Here is a 21710-nt window from a genome sequence, read left to right on the forward strand (position 1 = left end):
ACACATCGTCATGCCAATAAAGTGTCCTGAATCTGAACATGGTGGCAGATAAAGACCATAAGGTCCCATCCCGGCTCTCTCTATACCTTTTCTTACAATATTAGCATATCGACTCAAGGTCCGGTCAACCAACGTAACGTGGCGCCAGGCCCACTCAGGGGGCATCCCTGGGATCCTTGCCTCACGGGGGGGGGGGGGGGGGGGCCGCGGAGAGGTCAGTCTGCGGGCAACCCGGTCCCTTAGGGGTTAAGGATAAGGAAGTCGGGGGGGGGGGGGGGGGGGGAGGAAGGAGCTGGAGCTGGCAAGGCGCGGGTGGTAAAGCCCGCGATTCGTCAGCTCTTGCAATTCACACCTGTCCTGGCTGGTTTTCGTTGGTTCCCCCTGTGACGTCATGGTTGCGTGGGGGTTTATTTTGGCCGTGCGTCGCCGGTTCATGGCAGTGCCTGGCATCGCAGCAGCCATTTCGGGTCGCTTCCCTCCCACCCGCCCGCCCTTCTCTGTTCCTTTTGTAAAGGGGGTTGTTTTTTGTCGCAGTGGGGGGAGGGGTGGGGGTGGGGGTTATTGAGGCGGATGGCCCGAGCCGCCACAGTACATATTTCCTATGTATTAAACTTTATTCCTGGTACATTTTGGATTGGCAGACAACCGGGTGCAGTTCTCTAGTACCGGCTCCTTGCTGGGAGGTGGCGGGGGTCGGAACTCTGTTCAAGGCTTGGAGCTGCTAGCCGGGCGGCTGGTGCTGACCGTCTTTGCTGGGAGGTGGCGGATGGTTACTGGACATTGCGTATTGTTAATTACTGGGCTCGGGCATCCCATGTGTTGTATTAAAGCTGCGGCCCTGTTAAACCCAACGTGTTGTCTGTGTATTATTTGAATTGTAAAAGGGCGGATGTGAGTGAGTCCTGGCTGCCTCTATTACTTCCCTTCTTCAGAATTCTTTCTGCTTCTCCCATGCTTTCCTGACTTCAGTTACTGTTTCTGCCTCTGCTACCTGTATTGGGAGGCTTCTGTCCAGTTAGCACCCCTTCGTTAAAGAGCTAGCTCCTTACATTGCTTCCCCCTCTGACTCCACTCACCAACAGAGATTCTGTGTCCTCACAAAGAAGATGGTGCTGTTCGGTTCGCTCTGAAGAACCAAATCTGTTAAACACAGGAGACAGCAGAGAAATCTCCATACAAGGACGAGTTCATCTGGCAACACTACCCCTTTATCAGCCTGACAGAACAGCAGAACAATGTTCTTATCATCCCACAAGGTATTAGGAACATGCAATGGAAAAATATTTGGTTTGTTTCAGGGGCACCTAAATTCATTTCACTAGTTTCAAAATGAACTGGTAAGTCCCCGACTTCCTCATTAGAAAACACAGAAGCAAAGAACTAATTTAGTCTTTCCAAGATGGCCTTATCTTCCCTAAGAGCCCCTTTAACCCCCTCTGTCATCTAACGGTCCAACCATCTCCCTCACACGGTTCCTGCTTTGGATATATTTTTAAAAGCTTTTGCCTCTACGACCAACTTCATTTCAAATTCTGCTTAATGGCATTTCAGTTCTCTCTTAGGGACATGGCAGATGTCTGTGTTCCTATGGAAGCCTTTGCCACGTTTCAGATTTAGTATAAGAGAATGATGTGTTGTATCATTTTTGTGACATGAGTTTTTATTTCATTCCCTACTTGTTCTTGATGCTGGGTAGAATTTTTGGTTTCTTGTGAAATGTGCTTTCTGATTGACTTACGTTTCAATCAGAACATGACAACGGTCTCACTTTACTGTGACTTTCCTGATGATTTGTGAGGTTTGCTTTATTAAGAAAGTGTTTCCCTTAGAATGTAGCTGAACACAATCTTATCCCTGGCTTGATTTTCTGGTGTTGCATTAGCTCTCTTTCTGAAACTTTTATCACATTCAGAAAATGTAAAAGTTCTCTCACAGAGCAGTTTCTCCAAACGGGTTTGTTTTGCACATATTTTGACAGGCATGAATTCATTTGTAAGCTAGAATCTCTCACTGTGGGGTAGATTTTAAAAGAAGCGCGATCAGCCTACTTTTGCTTGCGCATCAGACTCAAGCAAAAGTACGCTGGATTTTAGTAGATACGCGCGGAGCCGCGCGTATCCACTAAAATCCTGGATCGGCGCGCGCAAGGCTATCGATTTTGTATAGCCTGCGCGCGCCGAGCCACGCTGCCTCCCCCCGTTCCCTCCAAGGCCGCTCCGAAATCGGAGCGGCCTCGGAGGGAACTTTCCTTTGCCCTCCCCCCACCTTACCCTCCCTTCCCCTACCTAACCCACCCACCCGGCCCTGTCTACACCCCCCCCTTACCTTTGTCGGGGGATTTACGCCTCCCGGAGGGAGACGTAAATCCCCGCGCGCCAGCGGGCCTGCTGCGCGCCGGGCCGCGACCTGGGGGCGGGTACGGAGGGCGCGGCCACGCCCCCGGGCCGTAGCCACGCCCCCGTATCCGCCCCCAAAACGCTGCCGACACGCCCCCGGAACGCCGCGACGACCGGGCCCGCCCCCGACACGCCCCCCTCCGAGAACCCAGGGACTTACGCGAGTCCCGGGGCTCTGCGCGCGCCGGGAGGCCTATGTAAAATAGGCTTCCCGGCGCGCAGGGCCCTGCTCGCGTAAATCCGCCTGGTTTTGGGCGGATTTACGCGAGCAGGGCTCTGAAAATCCGCCCCTGTATGTTTTCTCTTCTGCCTATATTTCTTCCTTCTAACAGAGGGCCTTTGTGGACAACACGCCTGTATAACCAACAAACAGGATGGGAAAACCAGGCTGAGATTGTAGAGGGGTATAACAAACCTAAGAACCATAAAACGGGGAGGGGGGGGGGGAGGAGAAACTTTTTTTTTTTTTTTTTCTGGGGACAAAAGACCCTAGCATAATCCACAAACTAACAGCAGCAAACATGGAAGCACCAAAACTCCCATGTTGATACATATTAGGCATGCCAGGTAGACATATTAATAGCAAGACCTCTAAGGTGGTTTAAGGGGCATGACAGACAGAGCAATAGCAGCAAGACCCCTAAGGTGGTACAGCTGGGGCATGGAAGGTAGACAAGAGTAGCAGCAAGGCCTTTAAGGTACTTTCAATCATTTTGGCACTCACTTAGAAATTCTGAAAACCCAAGCAACAGCAGATTGGTTTTAAAAAAAGACCAGCTTTTCCATCAACTCTGGCGCCAGCCTTGAGCGATGAGGGCTCACAATGTCCCCTGTCACTGAGAAAATACATTCACTGGGCACAGTGGCGTAGCGAGGGGTGGGCGGCCGCCCCGGGCGCCGGGTCTAAGGGGGCGCCAAAACGCCTGGCTCTGCTTCAGGGCCGGCAGAACCACTAGGCGAGCTAGGCCTGTGCCTAGGGCGCCGAGACTTAGGGGGCGCCGCGGCAGGCAGAATTTTGAAAGGGCAAAAAGTGCCCTTTCAAAATTCTGCAGCCTTCGACTCGCCTAGATGGAGACCAAGCGTTGAGATTTAGGGGGCGCCGCGGCAGGCAGCCAGCTCCCGACTCGCCCTGCCGCCCTGCCAGTGTCACCCTCCCGACACCCCTCTAGTGGTCCAGCGGAGGTCCCGGGAGCGATCTGCCGCTCCCGGGGCCTCCGCTGCCACTAAGCAAAATGGCGCCGGTGACCTTTAGCCCCTACCATGTGACAGGGGCTGAAGGCCACCGGCGCCATTTTGCTTAGTGGCAGCCGAGGCCCCGGGAGCGGCAGATCGCTCCCGGGACCTCCGCTGGACCACCAGGGGGGGCTGGCTGCCTGCCGTGGCGCCCCTTAAGTCTCTGCGGCTGGTCTCCGGCTGCACCGATCTTCCTTTCTTCGGCCACATGATCAGCTAGACCGGCTGCGCCAATCTTCTTTCTGTGTGTGTGTGTGTGTGTGTGTGTGTGTACGTGTATGTGATGTGATGTATATGTAAGAAAGGAATGGAGCTTCTGTGTGTGAGTGTATGTAAGAAAGGAATCTGCCAGTTTAAAAAAATGAAGTGTGATAATACATATACCTCAACTTTTGTGCTGATTTTGTTGAAAAGTTGGATGAAAGATGAAATTACTAAATTTTAAGAATCCCTCTGCTGGAAAATAAAAAATAAAATACATCCCGCGGAGCTGCCTGTTCTTGCTGCACGCGCGCTCATAAAAATGAGTGCAGAAAAATAGCACCGATTTCAATGCAAATCATTGATGGAGGGAGGGGGGCACTGAAGAAGTCTCTTGCCCCGGGTGCCAAATTGTCTAGCTACGCCACTGGCTGGGCACACTGGTTGGGGGGGGGCAGGAAAGATATTGCTGAGCCACCTTGGTTAGGTCTGGCCACACTGCGAACTTGTGTGCCCAATAGCAAAGCGCATCTGTGTCCGTGTTCTCACTGGGTTCTGCAACATAGCGTGTCGCAGACATTTGTGCTGGGGTCTCTTTTGCTAGCATGCTCCGAGGATCTCTCTTGACAGCTGCTTTAGCTAGGGCCTGTGTCAGGTGCAATGGTTTGCTGCAGGCAACTTGGCTTTGGCATATTGAGATGGGGGAGGAAGTGCTAGCTGACAAGGTGGTGCTCCTGCTTGCACTACTCGCCAAAATGGCCAGTTTCCTGTGCTGTATCTCCACTGTGCCTCTGCATCTGGCACTCCTTTTGAGACACCTTAGGTACCAGCATCTCCTTTATGGATGTGAGATGCTGAGGCTGAATGATGAGACTCCATTTCACCCATGCATCACAAAGTGCAGGGGCTGATCATAGAGAGCAATCATTTCCCTGCTGCTACTCATTACAACTTTTGATGCTGGCTGCCTCTTGCTCTGGAACAGTGCAATGGATCGCCACCCCATTTCCTCCATGGTTGGTTGCCACTTCGGACGCAGGGCAGGGAGCTGCTGGCCTATCATCTGACTGCTGGAAGAGGCCAAGGGATCACCCATTTTTTTTTTTGGCTTTTACCTGGAGTGGCAGAAGGGATCCCCACCCTCCCGAAGCCAATGCTATCAGGTGTTGCTTCTTCAGGAGATGGAGTGGAGTAGCAGCTTAGTGGTTAGAGCAGCGGGCTATGAATCAGGAAAACCAGGGTTCAAATCTCTCTCACACTCGTGACCTTGGGCAAGTCACTTTACCTTTTGTTGCCTTAGGTACAAACTTAACGCCAGATTCATTATGGCTTTTCTCCCATCGTGTGTCTATGGGGAAAAATGCTTAGTAAATGAGGCCCTTAGATTGTAAGCCTCACGGGATAGGGAAATACCTACAGTACCTGAATATAATCTGCTTTGAAGCACCAAAAAGTGGAATATAAAATAAATGCCAGCATTTATGAGAGCTCCATTTGTTTCCTTGGACTGATATCCTTCACATAGTGAATACACTGAGCAAAATGAGGGTCCTTCATTACTTTGAAGTGTTTTCAGATCAGGGATTTTTTCCACAATCCCGTCTCTATATCCTTGAGGGCAGATGCTGGCACTGGAGTTGAGGTAGAGGGTGGACTCTGAGGAACCACATAAGTGACATTTTGCAACAACTGCATTGGTTCCCTGTTAGGTGGAGTGTGAAAGTTAGAATGCAGAATATTGTGCATAACCTATTGTATGCAGAGGATTTTTGTGCTTTAAAGACAAAGCTTTCCCCATATGAATAAATAAATATGTGCCAGTAAGATTTTTACGTTCCAAGAGTGTCAATTTGCTTAAGCTGCCCTCTGGTAGAGAATGTAGGAGAGTTGTAATACATGCTAGGGCCTTTGCCTAAACACAATTCCATCCCTGTCCAGCTCCGAAGCAAAGTTGATATGTGTTCAGAAAGCCCTTTAAAAAAATGTTTTTAAGAGGCTGATGGGTAAGCAGTATTATGTCTTTCTTTTATGACTGTATGTTGTAAAGTTATTATATTTTTATTTTGGTTAAAGTACTATTTTATGAATGCTGTACGTGATCCACACTGGACTGAAGTGCTTTGGGAAGCTGTGGAATACAAGATTTGTAATAAATACATAAAACAGCAATGCCAGGAGCATCACTGATGCTCTGTATCTGCACTGTCTGCTCTTCCTCACCATCCTCAGTCTCTTCTATCTCCCCCCTCAATAAAGTGGAGGCTAAGACTCAACTAACTAATCCTCCCAAATTTTCTTCAGGTAGTAGATCTTCATTTTCTAATTCAGAGAATCCCATACAAGATTCTTCCTCAGAATCCGTTAACCAAATACTGCCTTCACAACCTCAGCAGCAGTTACTAAAGAAGAGCAGAATGCTTGTTTTGGGTATTGTGCTTCTGCTACCCTGCTGTTTTGCCTTGGATGACTCTCCCACCGTTTTGCTATGCTCCAAAAAATGAGGATGAGAACAGAGGCAATGAAACATCCTCTCTAAATTTCAACATCTGGTTGAGATTGTCTTACCTTCTGCCATTCTTGACTTTAAAAAGCCCCTCTTCAATTTAGGTACAAGATTGCCTTTTTTAAATGCTACCAGCATTCCCTAATCTCCCTTTTCCTGACATGGAGTTTGTTCAGGTTAGTGCACTGTGTGCTGGGGGTTTGGATATTACAAAATAATTTATTTATTGATACCATAACTGTACCCCACTCACAGTACCACTCGAGAGTGTGTGCGCCATGGCAACCATTAACTTGGCGGTTTAAAGTGGGTGAAGACCCCGAACATTTTCAAAACCTCAGATTAGAAGCACTGTCCCCTGATGAAGAATCTATGATTCGAAACGAGGCCTTGTCGGGATATGGACATGGACTTTAAATCTTGAGAGTATACAGATAGGTTACAGGGAAGTTCCCTACAACAAGATCGTATATGAGAATAATCATGTGTCTGCGTTATTGAGAATTGTTTGGTGTTTCTTGAAGAAGTTTCAAAAAAGCCCAAGTGTGGGTGGAAATAATCTCAAGGAAAAAGTTTTTAAGTCACTATTCATTAAATTTAATCATGCTTAAAAATAATAAAAAAATATTCACAGGTTGGAGGAGGTCGGTTTATGATTAAAAATTGCCATACATTGCTGGATGCGATGATATGAAATTGTATAAAACCTTCCTCTTCTTTCCCTAAAAACTTTTCCCGTTGGTGGATACACTGCATTTCAGTTTGTCTCAACCATTGAGAGATTTGCTCCTTTTTGAAAAATACAAGGAAAGTTAATAGAGTATTGATTGAAGGTGATATCGGGTTTATATTTCTATGATATTTATATCCCTCGTAAAAAAATAGTTGTGCGTTGTTTTGGGGAGATATATGTTCTAGCAAAGAAACAAGTTAAGAACTTTGACCAGCCTATACCAAGCTTATCAAGATCAGCTTGTTGACTATATGCTCCTGTCTAAATAAAAGGTAAACAGCCAAGGCAGCAACTCAAAAACAACTTAATCTCACAGAGCAGAAAACAAAGCCTATCTAAGGAAAATTCATCAGACAGGAGAAGTAACCTCATACAGAAGAAGGGGGGAGCATCCACAAGGAAGAAAATTGCTGACACGGCAAGACAGTAGTAGTTCAGACTTGTCCTTCCTCCCATGGAAAAGGGGGGAGGGCAGTGACCTGAAATGCAGAGAAGACGCCCTCTGCCCGCCGCATGACTATGTATGAACTTTATTCATATTTATAAGAGAGGGAAAAGAAAGAAAAAAAGATGACACCTAAGTATGCGGAAGCATCCACCCTACCCTGCCATGTGTCGAGGAGGGAGAGGACCAGGAGTATCAGGGGAGACGGGAGAGAGGAAAACCCAGCCAGATACCTGGGTGCCTGACATGATGCTAGAGACAGCCCCAGAGCTGAGAGACGCCTCCTCAGCCTGGCCAGTAACCAGGATCAAGAAAGCAAGCCTTTCCCTCGAAACAATCCCCGTGGTCTTCAGCTAGAGACAGCTCTAAGGGTAAACAGAAGGGAATCTCCCAAAGTTAGGTGGGGCTAGCCAGTTAGTTACCTTTTATAAATACTGTATGCAGGCTATGGTTTCTGGCTTAGTGCAAGCAATTCATGATGCAGGTCTTTATTTAGTATAAACTGAGGCTAAGCAGTAAGGACTTAACAGTAAGAGCCATGTACTGTTTACTTTCTTCTAAATGTTAATCCTGAAAAGTAGGACAAATACAAGTAATTCTGTGGATAAAGCACTTGGTCCTTCCTGAACTATTCGGATCGTGTAAGTATAGGAGATAGTAGGAAGAAATGTCTGTAGCACTGCCAGCCCAGATAGGTGTGGAGAAGGGAAAAATAAGGCACATAGTAGCAGACAGGTTCCCGAACCCCTAATCTCGCATACAATCAAATAGGAAGAATAATATTCTTTTCATTTGTGGGACCCTCCATTTGTTTCAAAAGGGAGGGGCGCATAATGAAACAAATAGGGTCCCATTTGTTACATTTTACCCATCGGTTCAATGAGTGGAGTAGCCTAGGGGTTAGAGCAGTGGGCTATGAATCAGGAGACCAGGGTTTGGGTCCTGCTGTCGCTCCTTGTGACCTTGGGCAAGTCACTTTACCCTCCATTGCCTCAGATTCACCATTCTATCACTTGATCCACATAGCAATAGACTAGAGTAGGCAACTAACAGGCCTATAGTTTTCAGAATTTTGCTTACTTCCACTTTTGTGAAGATAGTTTAACAAATCTCTGTAAGATGCTTTTCACATTGAGTTATTGTCCAGCCAGGTGAAAAAAAGAAAATTATTACTTACCTGCTAATTTTCGTTCCTGTAGTACCATGGATCAGTCCAGACAGTGGGTTATGTCCCCAATCCAGCAGATGGAGTCAGCCCAAAGCTTCGAGGGGGCGTCACCTTAAGTACTACTACCCCCTCTGCAGGAGTTCAGTATCGAGTATATCAAAGCCCGAGTAAACAGAAACCCCCTGCTTGGATCAAGTTAAAACAAAACGGCAACAATAAGCCGCTGAATGTTAACGTAGGAGACTGAAACCGACCCACCAACGAGTGGTCGGGCATGAACATAGCGTGTCAACCTCCAAGAGAACGATGAAAAGAACAGTGATAAAAACTAGAAACACGTGAAACACAAACAGCAGCAGTAGGGACACTACTGTAACGGGAGACACAGTTGAACAGAATCAGCAGCCACATACAGCCGAGCAGGAATAGGACCTAGGACCCAAATGCGGTGGGCGTCTGGACTGATCCATGGTACTACAGGAACGAAAATTAGCAGGTAAGTAATAATTTTCTTTTCCCTGTACGTACCTGGATCAGTCCAGACAGTGGGATGTACCCAAGCTTCCCTAACCCGGGTGGGATCCTGCGAGGCCTGCTCGGAGGACCTGTTCGCCAAAGTGTCCCTGGACGGACGAGGCGAGATGTAGTCTGTAGTGTCTCGAGAACGTGTGCAACGACTTCCAGGTGGCCGCTCTACATATTTCTTGCGAAGATACCGAGCGGCTCTCAGCCCAGGAGGCCGCCTGAGAGCGTGTGGAATGTGCTACGATGCCGGGTGGGGGAGTCCGCCCCACCCCAATATAGGAGGCGGCAATGCCGGCCTTCAGCCATCTGGCAATGGTCGTCTTCGAGGCCTGAGATCCCTTCCGGGGACCGGACCAAAGGACGAAGAGATGGTCCGAAGTCCGGAAATCATTCGTAGCCTCCAGGTAGAGCCTCAGAGTGCGCTTGACGTCAAGGAGACGAAGAGACCGCGGCTCCGAAGAAGAGAACGATGGAAGTTCCACCGTCTGATTCACATGGAAAGTGGACACCACCTTCGGAAGGAAGGAGGGGACAGTGCGAAGTGAGACTCCCGAATCAGAGAACCGAAGATAAGGTTCTCTACACGACAGGGCCTGCAGCTCCGAAATACGCCGTGCGGAGCAGATGGCCACCAGGAACACCGCCTTGAGGGTGAGATCCTTGATTGTTGCATTCCGCAGCGGTTCAAACGGAGGTCCTGACATGGAACGCAGTACTAGATTGAGACTCCAAGAGGGACAAGGATCCCGCAGTGGAGGCCGCAAATGTTTGACCCCCTTGAGAAAACGGGCGATGTCCGGGTGTCGCCACAGAGATCCTCCGTCGCGCAGGAGGGAGCCAAGAGCGGCCACTTGAACCCGAAGTGAGTTGTAAGCGAGCCCCTTGTCCACCCTTTCTTGTAGGAACTGGAGGATCTGAGAGACCGACGCCTCCGAGGGTCTTGTGTTCAGGCCGGTACACCACAGCTCGAACACCTTCCAGACCCGCACATAGGCCACCGACGTCGAGGTCTTTCGGGAGCGCAGCAGCGTGGACACTACCGCCTCCGGGTATCCCCGTCGGAGGCGACGCCTCTCAAAAGCCAGGCCGCAAGACAGAAGAGTTCTGCCTGGTCGAAAAATACTGGGCCCTGGTGGAGGAGGCGGGGAAGATGTCCCAGCCGGATGGGTCCGTCGACTACTAGGTGAAGGAGGTCCGCAAACCAAGGTCGTCTCGGCCTCTCTGGCGCGACGAAGATGACGGTCCCCCGATGAGCCTCTATCCGTCGTAGTAGCCTTCCCACCAGCGGCCACGGGGGGAACGCTTATAGAAGCAGATCGGCCGGCCACGGGAGCGCGAGAGCATCGACGCCCTCCGCCCCCCGTTCTCTCCGGCGACTGAAGAAACGAGGCGCCTTGGTGTTTTGAGCGGATGCCATAAGATCCAGGTGGGGGGGACCCCACTGCCGAACGATGAGCTGCATGGCCTCGTCGGAGAGGGCCCACTCTCCGGGATCCAGGAGCTGGCGACTGAGGAAATCCGCCTGGACGTTGTCCACGCCCGCTATGTGCGAGGCCGCCAGACGGGCCAGGTGCCGTTCCGCCCACTGCATCAACATCGCCGCCTCGAGCGCGACCTGTGGACTGCGGGTGCCGCCCTGTCGGTTGATGTAGGCCACCGTGGTCGCGTTGTCCGACAGGATTCTGACTTCCCGATTCCGAAGGAGCGGCAGGAAGTGAAGCAGCGCCAGCCTGACCGCTCTGGTCTCCAGACGATTGATGGACCACGCCGACTCTTCCGCGGACCACGTCCCCTGCGTGGCGCTGCGGTCGCAGACTGCCCCCCAGCCTACGAGACTGGCGTCGGTGGTAACCACTACCCAATTTGGTAGCTCGAGGGACACGCCGCGAGCCAGATTCTCCGGGACCATCCACCAGTCCAAGCTGCTCCGTGCAAACTGGGGCAGCGGGAGTATCACCTGGTAGTCCTGCGAGAGTGGTTTCCAGCGGGATAGGAGTGCTCTCTGTAGCGGCCGGAGGTGCGCAAATGCCCAAGGAACCATGTCGATGGTGGAGCCCATCACCCCCAGGAGCTGTAGATAGTCCCAGGAGGTGGGAGCTGGTAATGCAGAGAACCGCTGTATGTGCTCCCGCAGGGAGTGCGCCTTGTCCTGTCGTAGAAAAACCGCCCCCAGACGGGTGTCGAAGGTCGCTCCCAAGAAATCCAAGCGCTGCGAAGGCACGAGGGAACTCTTGGAGAAGTTCACCACCCAACCCAGGGACTGCAGGAACTCTATCACCCTGGCCACTGCCGCCTGGCCATGCCGAAAAGACTTCGCCCGTATGAGCCAGTCGTCCAAATAAGGATGAACTAGAATACCCTCCTTCCGAAGGGCAGCCGCCACAACTACCATGATCTTGGTGAAGGTGCGTGGGGCCGTTGCCAGGCCGAACGGAAGCGCCACAAACTGGAAATGTTGATCCAGAATCTTGAACCGTAGTAACCGATGATGCTCCTGGCGAATGGGGATATGAAGGTAGGCCTCCGTCAAGTCCAAGGAGGCCAAGAACTCCCCTTGGTGTACCGCCGCGATCACCGAACGCAGCGTTTCCATGCGGAACCGGATCACCCTGAGGGACTTGTTGACTTCCTTCAGGTCCAGTATGGGGCGGAAGGAGCCGTCTTTCTTTGGTACTACGAAGTAGATGGAATAATGGCCCGAGCCCACCTCTCCGGAGGGTACGGGCACAATGGCGCCTATCTCCCACAGTCTGTCCAACGTCGACTGCACCACCCTTCGCTTGATGGCCGAGCCGCAGGGCGAGAAGATGAACCGACCCTTCGGAGCGCGGGCAAGTTCCAAAGCGTAGCCGCGTCCTATGGTGTCCAAGACCCACTGATCCGAGGTGATCCGTGCCCACTCCTCGTAGAAGAACGCCAGCCGCCCTCCAATCGTGGGGACGGTGGAGTGGGCGAGCTGAACATCATTGAGAGGACTTGGGTGAAGGTTGTCCCGCCGTGGAAGCGGGGCGCGCAGGGCGGCGCCCGCGAAAGGAGCGAGACCAGGGCTGAGACCTGGGGGCAGGGGGCCGAGCCGCCGCCGGCCTATAGCTCCTATAGCGCCTTTGCGCTCTGGCTCTAGTCCTGGAGGACGAAAAAGCCCTGGTGGAGCGATATCTGTCTTCCGGCAGGCGATGGACCGCGTTTTCCCCCAGAGACTTGATGATCTGGTCCAGATCCTCGCCGAACAGGAACTTACCCCTGAATGGCAGGGAACCCAGACTCGACTTGGAGGACGTGTCCGCCGCCCAGTTGCGTAGCCATAGGAGTCGACGTGCCGCCACCACCGAGGCCATGGAGCGGGCAAGGACCCGAAACAGATCGTAGGAAGCGTCCGCCCCGTATGCCACCGCAGCTTCCAGTCTATCCGCCTGGGCGGCTTCCCCAGGTGGCAACGCCTGGGACGTGAGCAATAGCTGCACCCAGAGAAGACTGGCCCGCTGGGCAAGCGAGCTGCACATCGCAGCCCGCAGCCCCACTGCGGAGGCCTCGAAGACCCGCTTGAGGAAGACTTCCAACTTGCGATCCTGCGTATCCCTTAGCGCTGCTCCACCCGTCACCGGTATAGTCGTTCTCTTCGTGACCGCCGACACCGCGGAGTCCACTCTGGGTACCTTGATGAGATCCAGAAAATCTTCCGGCAGCGGATACAGCCTCTCCATGGCGCAGCTGCCCTTCAGCGCGGCTTCCGGGGCATCCCATTCCCTGGTGAGAAGCTGCAGGAACGACTCGTGAATGGGAAAAGCCCGAGCCCTCGGGCGAAGGGCGGCCAGCACCGGGTCTCCCTTCTTTGAGAAGGTGACTACAGCGGGCGCGACGGGAGCTGGCGGATCCGGCGGAGGGTCAAGGTCCAACCCCTGAATGATCTGGGGGATCAGGTCATCCAGCTCTTCCCGCTGGAAGAGACGTAGCGTGCGCGGATCCTCACCTTCTGAAGTGGAGTCCCCTTGACCCGCCGCCGCAGGGTCCGACCCAGGGGAAGCTGGTGCCGACCCAAGGCCCCCCCGAGCCCACCGGGAGCCGTGGTTGGCTGGGGGGCTGTGGGGCCCCCACGCCCGCCGGAGCGGGGGGGGCCGGATAGGAGGGCGAAGGTCGCGGTAGCTTGGGTGGTGGCGGATCCGAGAGCGCAGCCAGGTCCTGCAGGTAAGCCGTATGCATCAGACGGATAAACTCCAGGGAAAATCCCGGTCTAGTCGGGGGGACCTCCGCGGGTGGGGGCCCCTGGGGACCCTGCCCCAGCGGGCCTTCCTCCGGGTCTGTCTCAGGTATTAACCTCGGGGTGAACCCTCCGAAGCTTCCTCGTCCCCCCGCGCTGCCTGGGCCCCTTCAGGGCGCAGCGCATGCAAGATGGCCGCCGTTCCCGCCAGGAATGGGGGAGGGGCCGGCCCGCGCCGCCCGGGCAAGGCTGTCATGGAGGACCGAAGAGTGAGGGACCGAGAAGTGCCTTCCCCCCCGGGGAGGCACCGCACACAAATTCCCTCCCTTGAGACGCGCGATCCAGGCTCGCCACAGGCCGAGCAACGCGCTGGCCTCGGCATCCGGAGCAAGTTTCAAACAGTCCCCGACAGCCCAGAACGCCTGGAAACCCGGGGGAGGGGCCGCGAGACGGATCGCCGCTGCGGGGGGGCCCTGGTGGCCTGCGCTACCCGCCGAAGAGAAAAACGGCGCCGCGGGGGGGCCTTCCTGGCCGCACAACCCGCTGGTGACGATCAGCCCTCTCCCCGCTGCAGCCCACGAGGAGCCGCAAAATGGCCGCGGGAGAGGGTGAAGACGCTAGCAGGCCGGAGCACCGGCAGCCGCGTGCAACCTAGCTGTAAAGAAGAAAGGAAAAACAGCCCAAAACAAAATCTCACTTACCCCGGAGCAGCAACGACTAGCGCCGGTAGAGAGGAAAGGGAGAGACAGAGAGCAAGGAGAAAGCCACGCCTCTCCAATTACCCAAATTTTTTTTTTTTTTTTTTAAATACAACTTGATCCAAACAATCTAAACAAACCTACAGAAACCAGAGCCCCAAACAAACAAGGGACGCAAAAGAAATAGGTGATAGGAAACGGGAGCAAGCCCAGATTCCACTACTCGCATCTGCTGGAGTCAGAAGATACTGAACTCCTGCAGAGGGGGTAGTAGTACTTAAGGTGACGCCCCCTCGATGCTTTGGGCTGACTCCATCTGCTGGATTGGGGACATAACCCACTGTCTGGACTGATCCAGGTACGTACAGGGAATGATCTTATAATAATTTTTTCCTTGCAAATAGTTCTGTTGCTATACTGTAATAGCACAGCAATAATGGTGGACATGGTGATGTCACAAACTACTATATCCTAGCTGAAATTATTGCTGCGCTATTACAATACATCAATAATATCATCAATAATCAATACATAAAGAACAAGGAACTAAAATACCATAAATTATGTATCGATTATTGTGGGTTTCCCTAGTCAGCTCTGTTGATGTTTGCGCTCCTACCTTATGGAAAGCTTTACCTAATGAGTTACAAGAAGTTGTCAGTTATCTGGTTTGAGGGAAAAAAGAAAAAAAGGTGAAAGCCATGCTTTTTATACATACTTTGGACAGACATTTTATTTATTGATTTTTTTTTTAGATTCATTATGTTTATTTGATGGTTTTATGCATTGTACTGCTTATAGTCATAATGATTATGAATGTATTTTATAATCTGCACTGGACAATGTATTTGATTTTGCAGAATAGAAGCTTGATAAAATAAATAAAATTTCCAGCAGGGTTTTTGACACTGTTCCACACATAAAACTTATAAACAAACTGAGCTCACAAGAAATGGGCCTTAAAGTGACCAACTAGATCAGAAACTGATAAAGTGGAAGGCAACAAAGGGTAGTGTTAGATGGAACGCACGCAGAGGAGATGGCTGATTTACCATTTATGTGCTGTAAGGATCAGACCTCAGTCCAGGTCTGTTCAACATTTTCATTAGCAATATTGCGGAAGGGCATTGGGAATGGTTTATATTTTGCAGATACCAAAATCTGCAACAGGGTAGACGGCCTGAAAGAGATGGAAAGCCTGAGAAAGGGATCTAGTGAAATGTAAGGAATAGTCTAGAGACTGGCAGCTAAAATGTATTGTTAAAAAATGCAGGATCATATAGTTGGGTTGCAAAAACCCAAAGGAGAAGTCCACTATAAGAGTGAAGCTCTTCTGTGAATGCAACAGAAGCAGGATCTGGGGGTGACCATAACTGATGATTTTAAGGTGGCCAAACAGGAAGATAAAGTGACGACAAAAACCAGAGGGATGCTTGGATGCATGGGGAGAGGAATAACCAGTAGAAAAGGGGAGGTGATATTGCCTCAGTATGTACAATACTGGAGACTGCACCTTTAAAAGGATACAGTCAGACCAGAGGGCACCTACTAAAACAGTCAACGGTCTTCATAATAAAACATATGGGACAGAAAGATCAGTGGAGAAAGGTAAACAGTGGAGTGCCTCAGGGATCTGTACTAGGACCAGTGCTTTTTAATATATTTATAAATGATCTGGAAAGAGGAACAACGAGCAAGGAGATCAAATTTGCAGACAACACAAACTTTTTTTTGAGTAGTTAAATCGCAAGCAGACTGAGAAATTGCAGGAGGATCTTGCATCACCAGAAGACTGGGCATCCATATGGCAGATGAAATGTAATGTGGACAAGTACAAAGTGATATACATAGGGAAAAGTAAGTTGCATAATGTTATGTTCCCGATTAGGATTTACCATTCAGGAAATGGGTCTGGGAGTCATTGTGGACAATACTTTGAAATAGGAAATTGGTTCTTACCTGCTTTTCAGTCCAGACAGTGGGTTGAGCCTCCTGTCCAGCAGATGGAGACAGAGAAAAACTGAAAGGGTATCCCGTATCAGGACAGAGCCCACCCTGCGCCCCTTCAGTATAAACGTTATCAAAGCAGACAAAGAACTATTGAAAGATGAACCAGAATAAGATCAAGCAAGTAATAAACTTTAACAGTCAATTGGAATCCAGATGTTTACAGGTAAGTAGTTGCTCTTACATGAAAAACAATATGAGTACCTCCAGTGACTTGTAGTTCAGGTAAGAAGTAGCCAATCCAGGATTCTGTGAAAAGAAAGCTTCGAGCGGAAAAATCGTGAGCAGACGTAGAAAGGGCGGGAGTCTGGACAGATCCGTGGTACTACAGGAACAAAAATTAGCAAGTAAGAACGCTGTCGACTGCCTGTAAGTCTGATGTCTTAGAATTTTTTTTTTTAAACTTTAATCAAGCAGAGGAAAAAACACCTCCTGCTATGGGACTCGAGGTAGGTACCTCAACAGGTTCAGACTAGGCAAAAAAAGGGAAGGACCACCAGTATCACCCCATGCAGCCAGGCTGGAGATCACCGGGAAGTGGGTCCCAGTCTGAATACTCAAGGGGACAGGTCCCCCCCTGGGACCCAGTAAGAGCTAGGAGACAACTTAGTCTCACTGTGTAAACTTTTCTCTGTTTTTTTTTTAATTGAAATTAACAATAGTTGCTTGATCCTGTATCAACCCAGAGGGAAGAAGAGAAGAGAAATCCCCAAGGAGAAGAAAAGGAGATAAATCTAGAGAACCGCAGGTTCAACTGTCTGAATCTGGTGGAGACAGAGAAATACTGAAGGGACGCAGGGTGGGCTCTGTCCTGATATAGGATACCCTTTCAGTTTTTCCTCTGTCTCCATCTGCTGGACAGGAGGCTCAACCCACGGTCTGGACTGATCCGGGTACGTACAGGGAACCTCAGTTCAGTGTGCAGCAGCACTCACAAAAGCAAACAATTAATTCCTGAGTGCCATAATACCTCTGCATCGCTCTATTGTGAGACCTACACCTAGAGTACGGTGTGCAATTCTGGTTTTCGCATCTCATTAAAGATATAGCTGAACTAGAAAAGGTACAGAGAAGAAGAGCAACCACAATGATAAAGGGGATGGACCGGCTCCCTTATGCAGAAAGGCTAAAGAGGTTAGGGCTGTTCAGTTTGGAGAAAAGACGACAGATGAGATATGATAAAGATCTATAAAATGAGTGGATTAGAATGAATAAATGTGAATTGGTTATTTACTCTTTCAAAAATGTACAAAGACTAGGGGCCACTCCATTAAGTTAGCAAGTAGCACATTTAAAACAAACAGGAGAAATGTTTTTTTCACTTAACAAACCATTAAGCTCTGGAATTTGTTGCTAGAGGATGTAGTTAAGGCTGTTAGTGTAGCTGGGTTTAAAAAGGGTTTTGGACAAGTTCCTGGAGGAGAAATCCATAAACTGTTATTGACCAGGTGGACTTGGGGAAAGCCACTATTTACTGCCATATATTAGAAATATAGGATCTATTTACTATTTGGGATCTTGCCAGATTGGCTACTATTGAAGAAAGGATACTGGCTTGACAACCCAGTAGGGTAATTCTTATGCTATTATGTATACCCTGGAGGAAAGGGGAGGTACAAGAGACATTTAAATACCACCAAGAAATAAATGCACAGGAGGTGGGCCTCTTAATGTTAAGGAGGCTCTGGAACAGGGGATCATGGGATAAGAGTGAAAGGAGGTAGACCCAGAAATAATCTAAGGAAATATTTATTTACAGAAAAGGTTGTGGACACATGGAACAGCCTTCCTGGGAGGTGAGGGAGAAGGCTAGTATCAGAATTCAAGAGAGCATGAAACAAGCATACAGTATCACCAAGGGAAAATACGGGACTATAAAGCTGAGCGGGAGATATAGATGGGCACATTGGATGTTCTATGTTTCTATCTTTGTCTCACCATAAAATGTTAATCCAGTCCTTACTTTCTAACTCTCCTCTCAATGCAGCCCAGTGCTTGTCCTGCAGACTGTAGAAAAATATGAATTAAGCTAACACCGGTGGAATAAGGTTGCATAAAAAAAAAAAAAAAAAAGAGACCAGAATTATTTCCACATTTACTTTCACAATGTCATGCCATGGTCTTCAACAGACGCCACCTGGAGCAGGATCTTAAGCCAGATAAAAAGTCCTGTGCAGGAGTTCCTGGAACCGCCATTCCACATTTTGCCAAGTTAGTAGATGAACAAAGTGTGAGAACCTCAGAGCCTAGAGATTCCCCAGCCTTTGACAGCAGCAGCCATGATGATGGAGACAGGTCATATCTGTCCTGCTCAGCTCAGATCCAGGAAGCGGAAGGGCGTGCAGGGCCTGCCTGCTCGCCACATGTGCTGGCATGCTGTTCAATCGCTGTGGCACTGTACCGACAGCCGCAGAGAGGACACGGCACCCTGGAGGCCTCCTCCGTGGTGAAGAAACGTATGTCGTCACTGTATGAATCCTCCGAGGAAGAGGACAGCTTCTCCGGATCCTCCACCTCCCCACAGTTAGAAGCATGCATGGGAAGGAAATCCAGGTGGAAACAACCTGAGAGTAAGGAAGGAAAAAAAAAGAGGATTATTTATAGCTGACAATACTGTATTTATCATGTATACACAAAGCACAAACTCAGAATCAATGACAAGTACAGCGGCTAAGGTTGATGAGAAGACAGAATGGCATTCAAAGGCTATGGGGCCAGGGAAACAGAAGATAAATGGAGAGCCACCCTTGCAAGGATGCATGATCACAGGAGAGCGAGGCTCATATAGCTTAATTACCAAATAATTGATAGCTGGCTAACCCAGGGGTGGGCAACCTATGTGCCGCAAAAGAAAACCAACAGCTTCAATCCTTAACATTTTTTGATTTGAATGATCAGGGTTACCAGCCCACCATCCTGTAGTTTCATGGCTGGCCCTGCTGTTATGATGAAGAGGCCCGAAGTTGTATCACTTTAAACGGCAGCAGGAACAGCTTCAGTGCTACAGCAGCCATGTTTCCCTGCTCTTTCCACCATTTCTTCATTCCTTAGCCTTTGCATAAATGCAAAACTTCTGTAATGTTTATATTATATTCCCAGGATACATAATAGGAAAAAAAAAACCCCAAAGGTTTACAAAACGTGTTTTAAAAAAGCCCCAAAAACTATGTAGCCTGAGAGAATAAGTTGTATCTTTTTTTTTTTTGGAGCAATAGCCTGGCTTAAAACTCTGTATCAGATGCGTAGTGGGGGGGAACGCGTCATATGGAGCTCTGAAGGGGAATCCCTTATCCCCCACCAGCCTGACAGTATTTCTGCAAAAGCCAACTGAACAAACTCTAACTTTAACAATCAGTTTAAACCTTTTTTTTTTGCCTTCCCAATTAACCAGAAGCACTGGACTTAGCAGCAAGAAAATCTATCCTGCAGAAGGTATACATTTACCAGGTCCTAGAGCAACCCAAAAATGCCGAGTGATCCTCGCTCTGCCTTCGACGATACTGCTGACAAGGACCAGACAAAGCAGGATAGAAACCCCAGCAAGGCAGCCCAGGTCAGGAGTGTGGACTGGCCCTGCCTGTCCTAGAGGAAAGGACATGATCAACTCTCTCTTCATACAGGGATGTATCACAGTTACGCCCCCAAAAGAGCGGGAGGCTGCCTGGGCTCCCTTCAGAGCCGCCCTTGCAAAAGACGCGTCTTCTCTCACCGCCACGTCTAAAGGATAAGGCCTGGCCCACAGTACGCAGAGGCGACCACACTGCCCACTCAAGAGATCCCCGCCAGAGAGATCGGCCGCAGTTCTGCCCAAGATGCTGCTTGCGCGCTGGTAGAATAAGCCTTCACGTGCTTAGGCATAGGCAGCCATCACCACATCCTTAATCCAATGAGCCATGGCAGTACAGGAAGCCACTTCCCCCTTTCTTTACTCCTCCATGAAGAGGAAAAATTCGATTTTGTGAAAATCATTGGTATTCTTAAGATACTGCAACAGATGCCGCTGCACATCCAAAGGTAACGAAATGCATTGATTTAAGTGAAAAACCGAAACCACCTTTGGCAAAAAGGAAGGCACGGTCCTAATTTTTTTTTTTGTTTAAATCTCTATTTCAACTCATCAAGAAAAAGAAATTGATATAAAAAAAGGAAAACCCTTAACTAATACCTCATTGAATAAAAAGAAGATATAACAAATTAGTTCTAGACTGAGGGAAGAAGGTTTGAGAATATATTAAAACTTATTAGTAAAAGCCACTTCTTTAATTAAACAAGGTCGTGAGATTCCCTGGAAACACAGGCAGGAGTTGAAGAAGAAACTCTAGATTGAAGGAATGGTTCAAGCTGCTTAGGGTCAAAGAACAAAAACCTATCATTCCCAGCTTTTAGCAAACTCTTACAAGGAAATCTCACTACAAAACGTAAACCCTAAAGCAATCGCTCTCTAGAGGTCTATAAAGCCTTTTTGTTGAGCAGCTCTTGAGACATCTGGGAATGTGGCTACTCTATGACCTAGAAAAGTCTTATTCTGCAACCAAACAAATTGTGTCAAAGTCCATTCTCTGTTTGACTCTAAAGCATACACAACCAACAGGGTAGCATGGGAATCGATATCTGAATCCTGCAGAAAATCCAACAGCTCTAAATTATCGATCTGGTCCCTCTCCCTACCCAAAATTTTCCCTTTGAAGATCAGGACCAGTTAGAAGATAATACAATTTAGTTAGGAGAGGAAAGGAGGATTTTACATCAGAATAATATTTCCCAAGTAATTCCAATAAGGAGATTGATTAACTTTCCTAAATCCTCTTCAATCTCAAATTAAGTCTTCTAAGATAATTTTTATAATTTTCCAATCTACAATGGGAATACTCCTTATCCTTAAAGATAAATTGATCTCCTGAAGCTTCTTGATACTCCCTGATAATTCATGAATCTTACTTTCACATTGACTCTTCTCATTCTCAAAAACACTCAGTTACATCAATGCTAGAAGGAAGAGAAGTTTACCATAAGGTTTCAAGGGTATCTGGAGATAGTGTCGGAACAGAGATCTCCCTAGGAATAGTGGGAGTTGAAGAAATACCCCCCCCCCCCTCTCTCAAAATAACCTGCGTTACAGGCTTTTCTTCAACATGGAGCAAAGGTACAAAGACACTTTCGTTTAATGACTCTACGACCAAAGAGCCTGAAAAGTACATTCAATCCTGGTTGAGGGTTATACCAAGCTTCTTGGCTGAGAGAAACCAAAGACTCTTTCTGGGCAGAAGGAGATATGGTCCCTCCAAGCCCCCTCATGTCCAGATTCTTAAGTGGCAGCCAACATAAAGGATTTAATGGTGGGCTGTACCAGCTGAAGAGGACTGATCCCTGGTGGAAGAGGCCAAATCCCATCCTTCCTTTTCTTTCCCATCACAGTTTGCTAATTAGAAAATAAGGCAAGATATACTCAGAGAGGAATCGCCAGCAAGATGACAAACTGCAGCTTTAAAGGCTCAGCTGAAAGGGGGCAAAGTGTTCCTGGAGGCAGATTAGCTACCGCCGATATCAAACTTCAATGGGCCTTCTTCTGCTCTGTCTTCCCTTGGCACAGTCCTAATCTGCACTCT

The 21710-nt window shown here is 49.1% G+C and overlaps 1 protein-coding gene across 1 annotated transcript in view; it reads right to left on the reverse strand.

Annotated features, from left to right (window-relative positions):
* The window catches only part of LOC115091702 (short transient receptor potential channel 2-like), a 263493-nt gene that overhangs the window by 142206 nt on the left and 99577 nt on the right, over nucleotides 1-21710 (reverse strand). The window contains exons 11-12 of the mRNA XM_029601860.1: nucleotides 18436-18668; nucleotides 5391-5532 (exon numbers count right to left, since the gene is read on the reverse strand). Coding sequence (XP_029457720.1) covers nucleotides 5391-5532; nucleotides 18436-18668 — 375 coding nt within the window. The remainder of the gene's footprint in view (nucleotides 1-5390; nucleotides 5533-18435; nucleotides 18669-21710) is intronic.

Source organism: Rhinatrema bivittatum, chromosome 5 (genome assembly GCF_901001135.1).
Source record: "Rhinatrema bivittatum chromosome 5, aRhiBiv1.1, whole genome shotgun sequence".
Classification (NCBI taxonomy): Eukaryota; Metazoa; Chordata; class Amphibia; order Gymnophiona; family Rhinatrematidae; genus Rhinatrema; species Rhinatrema bivittatum.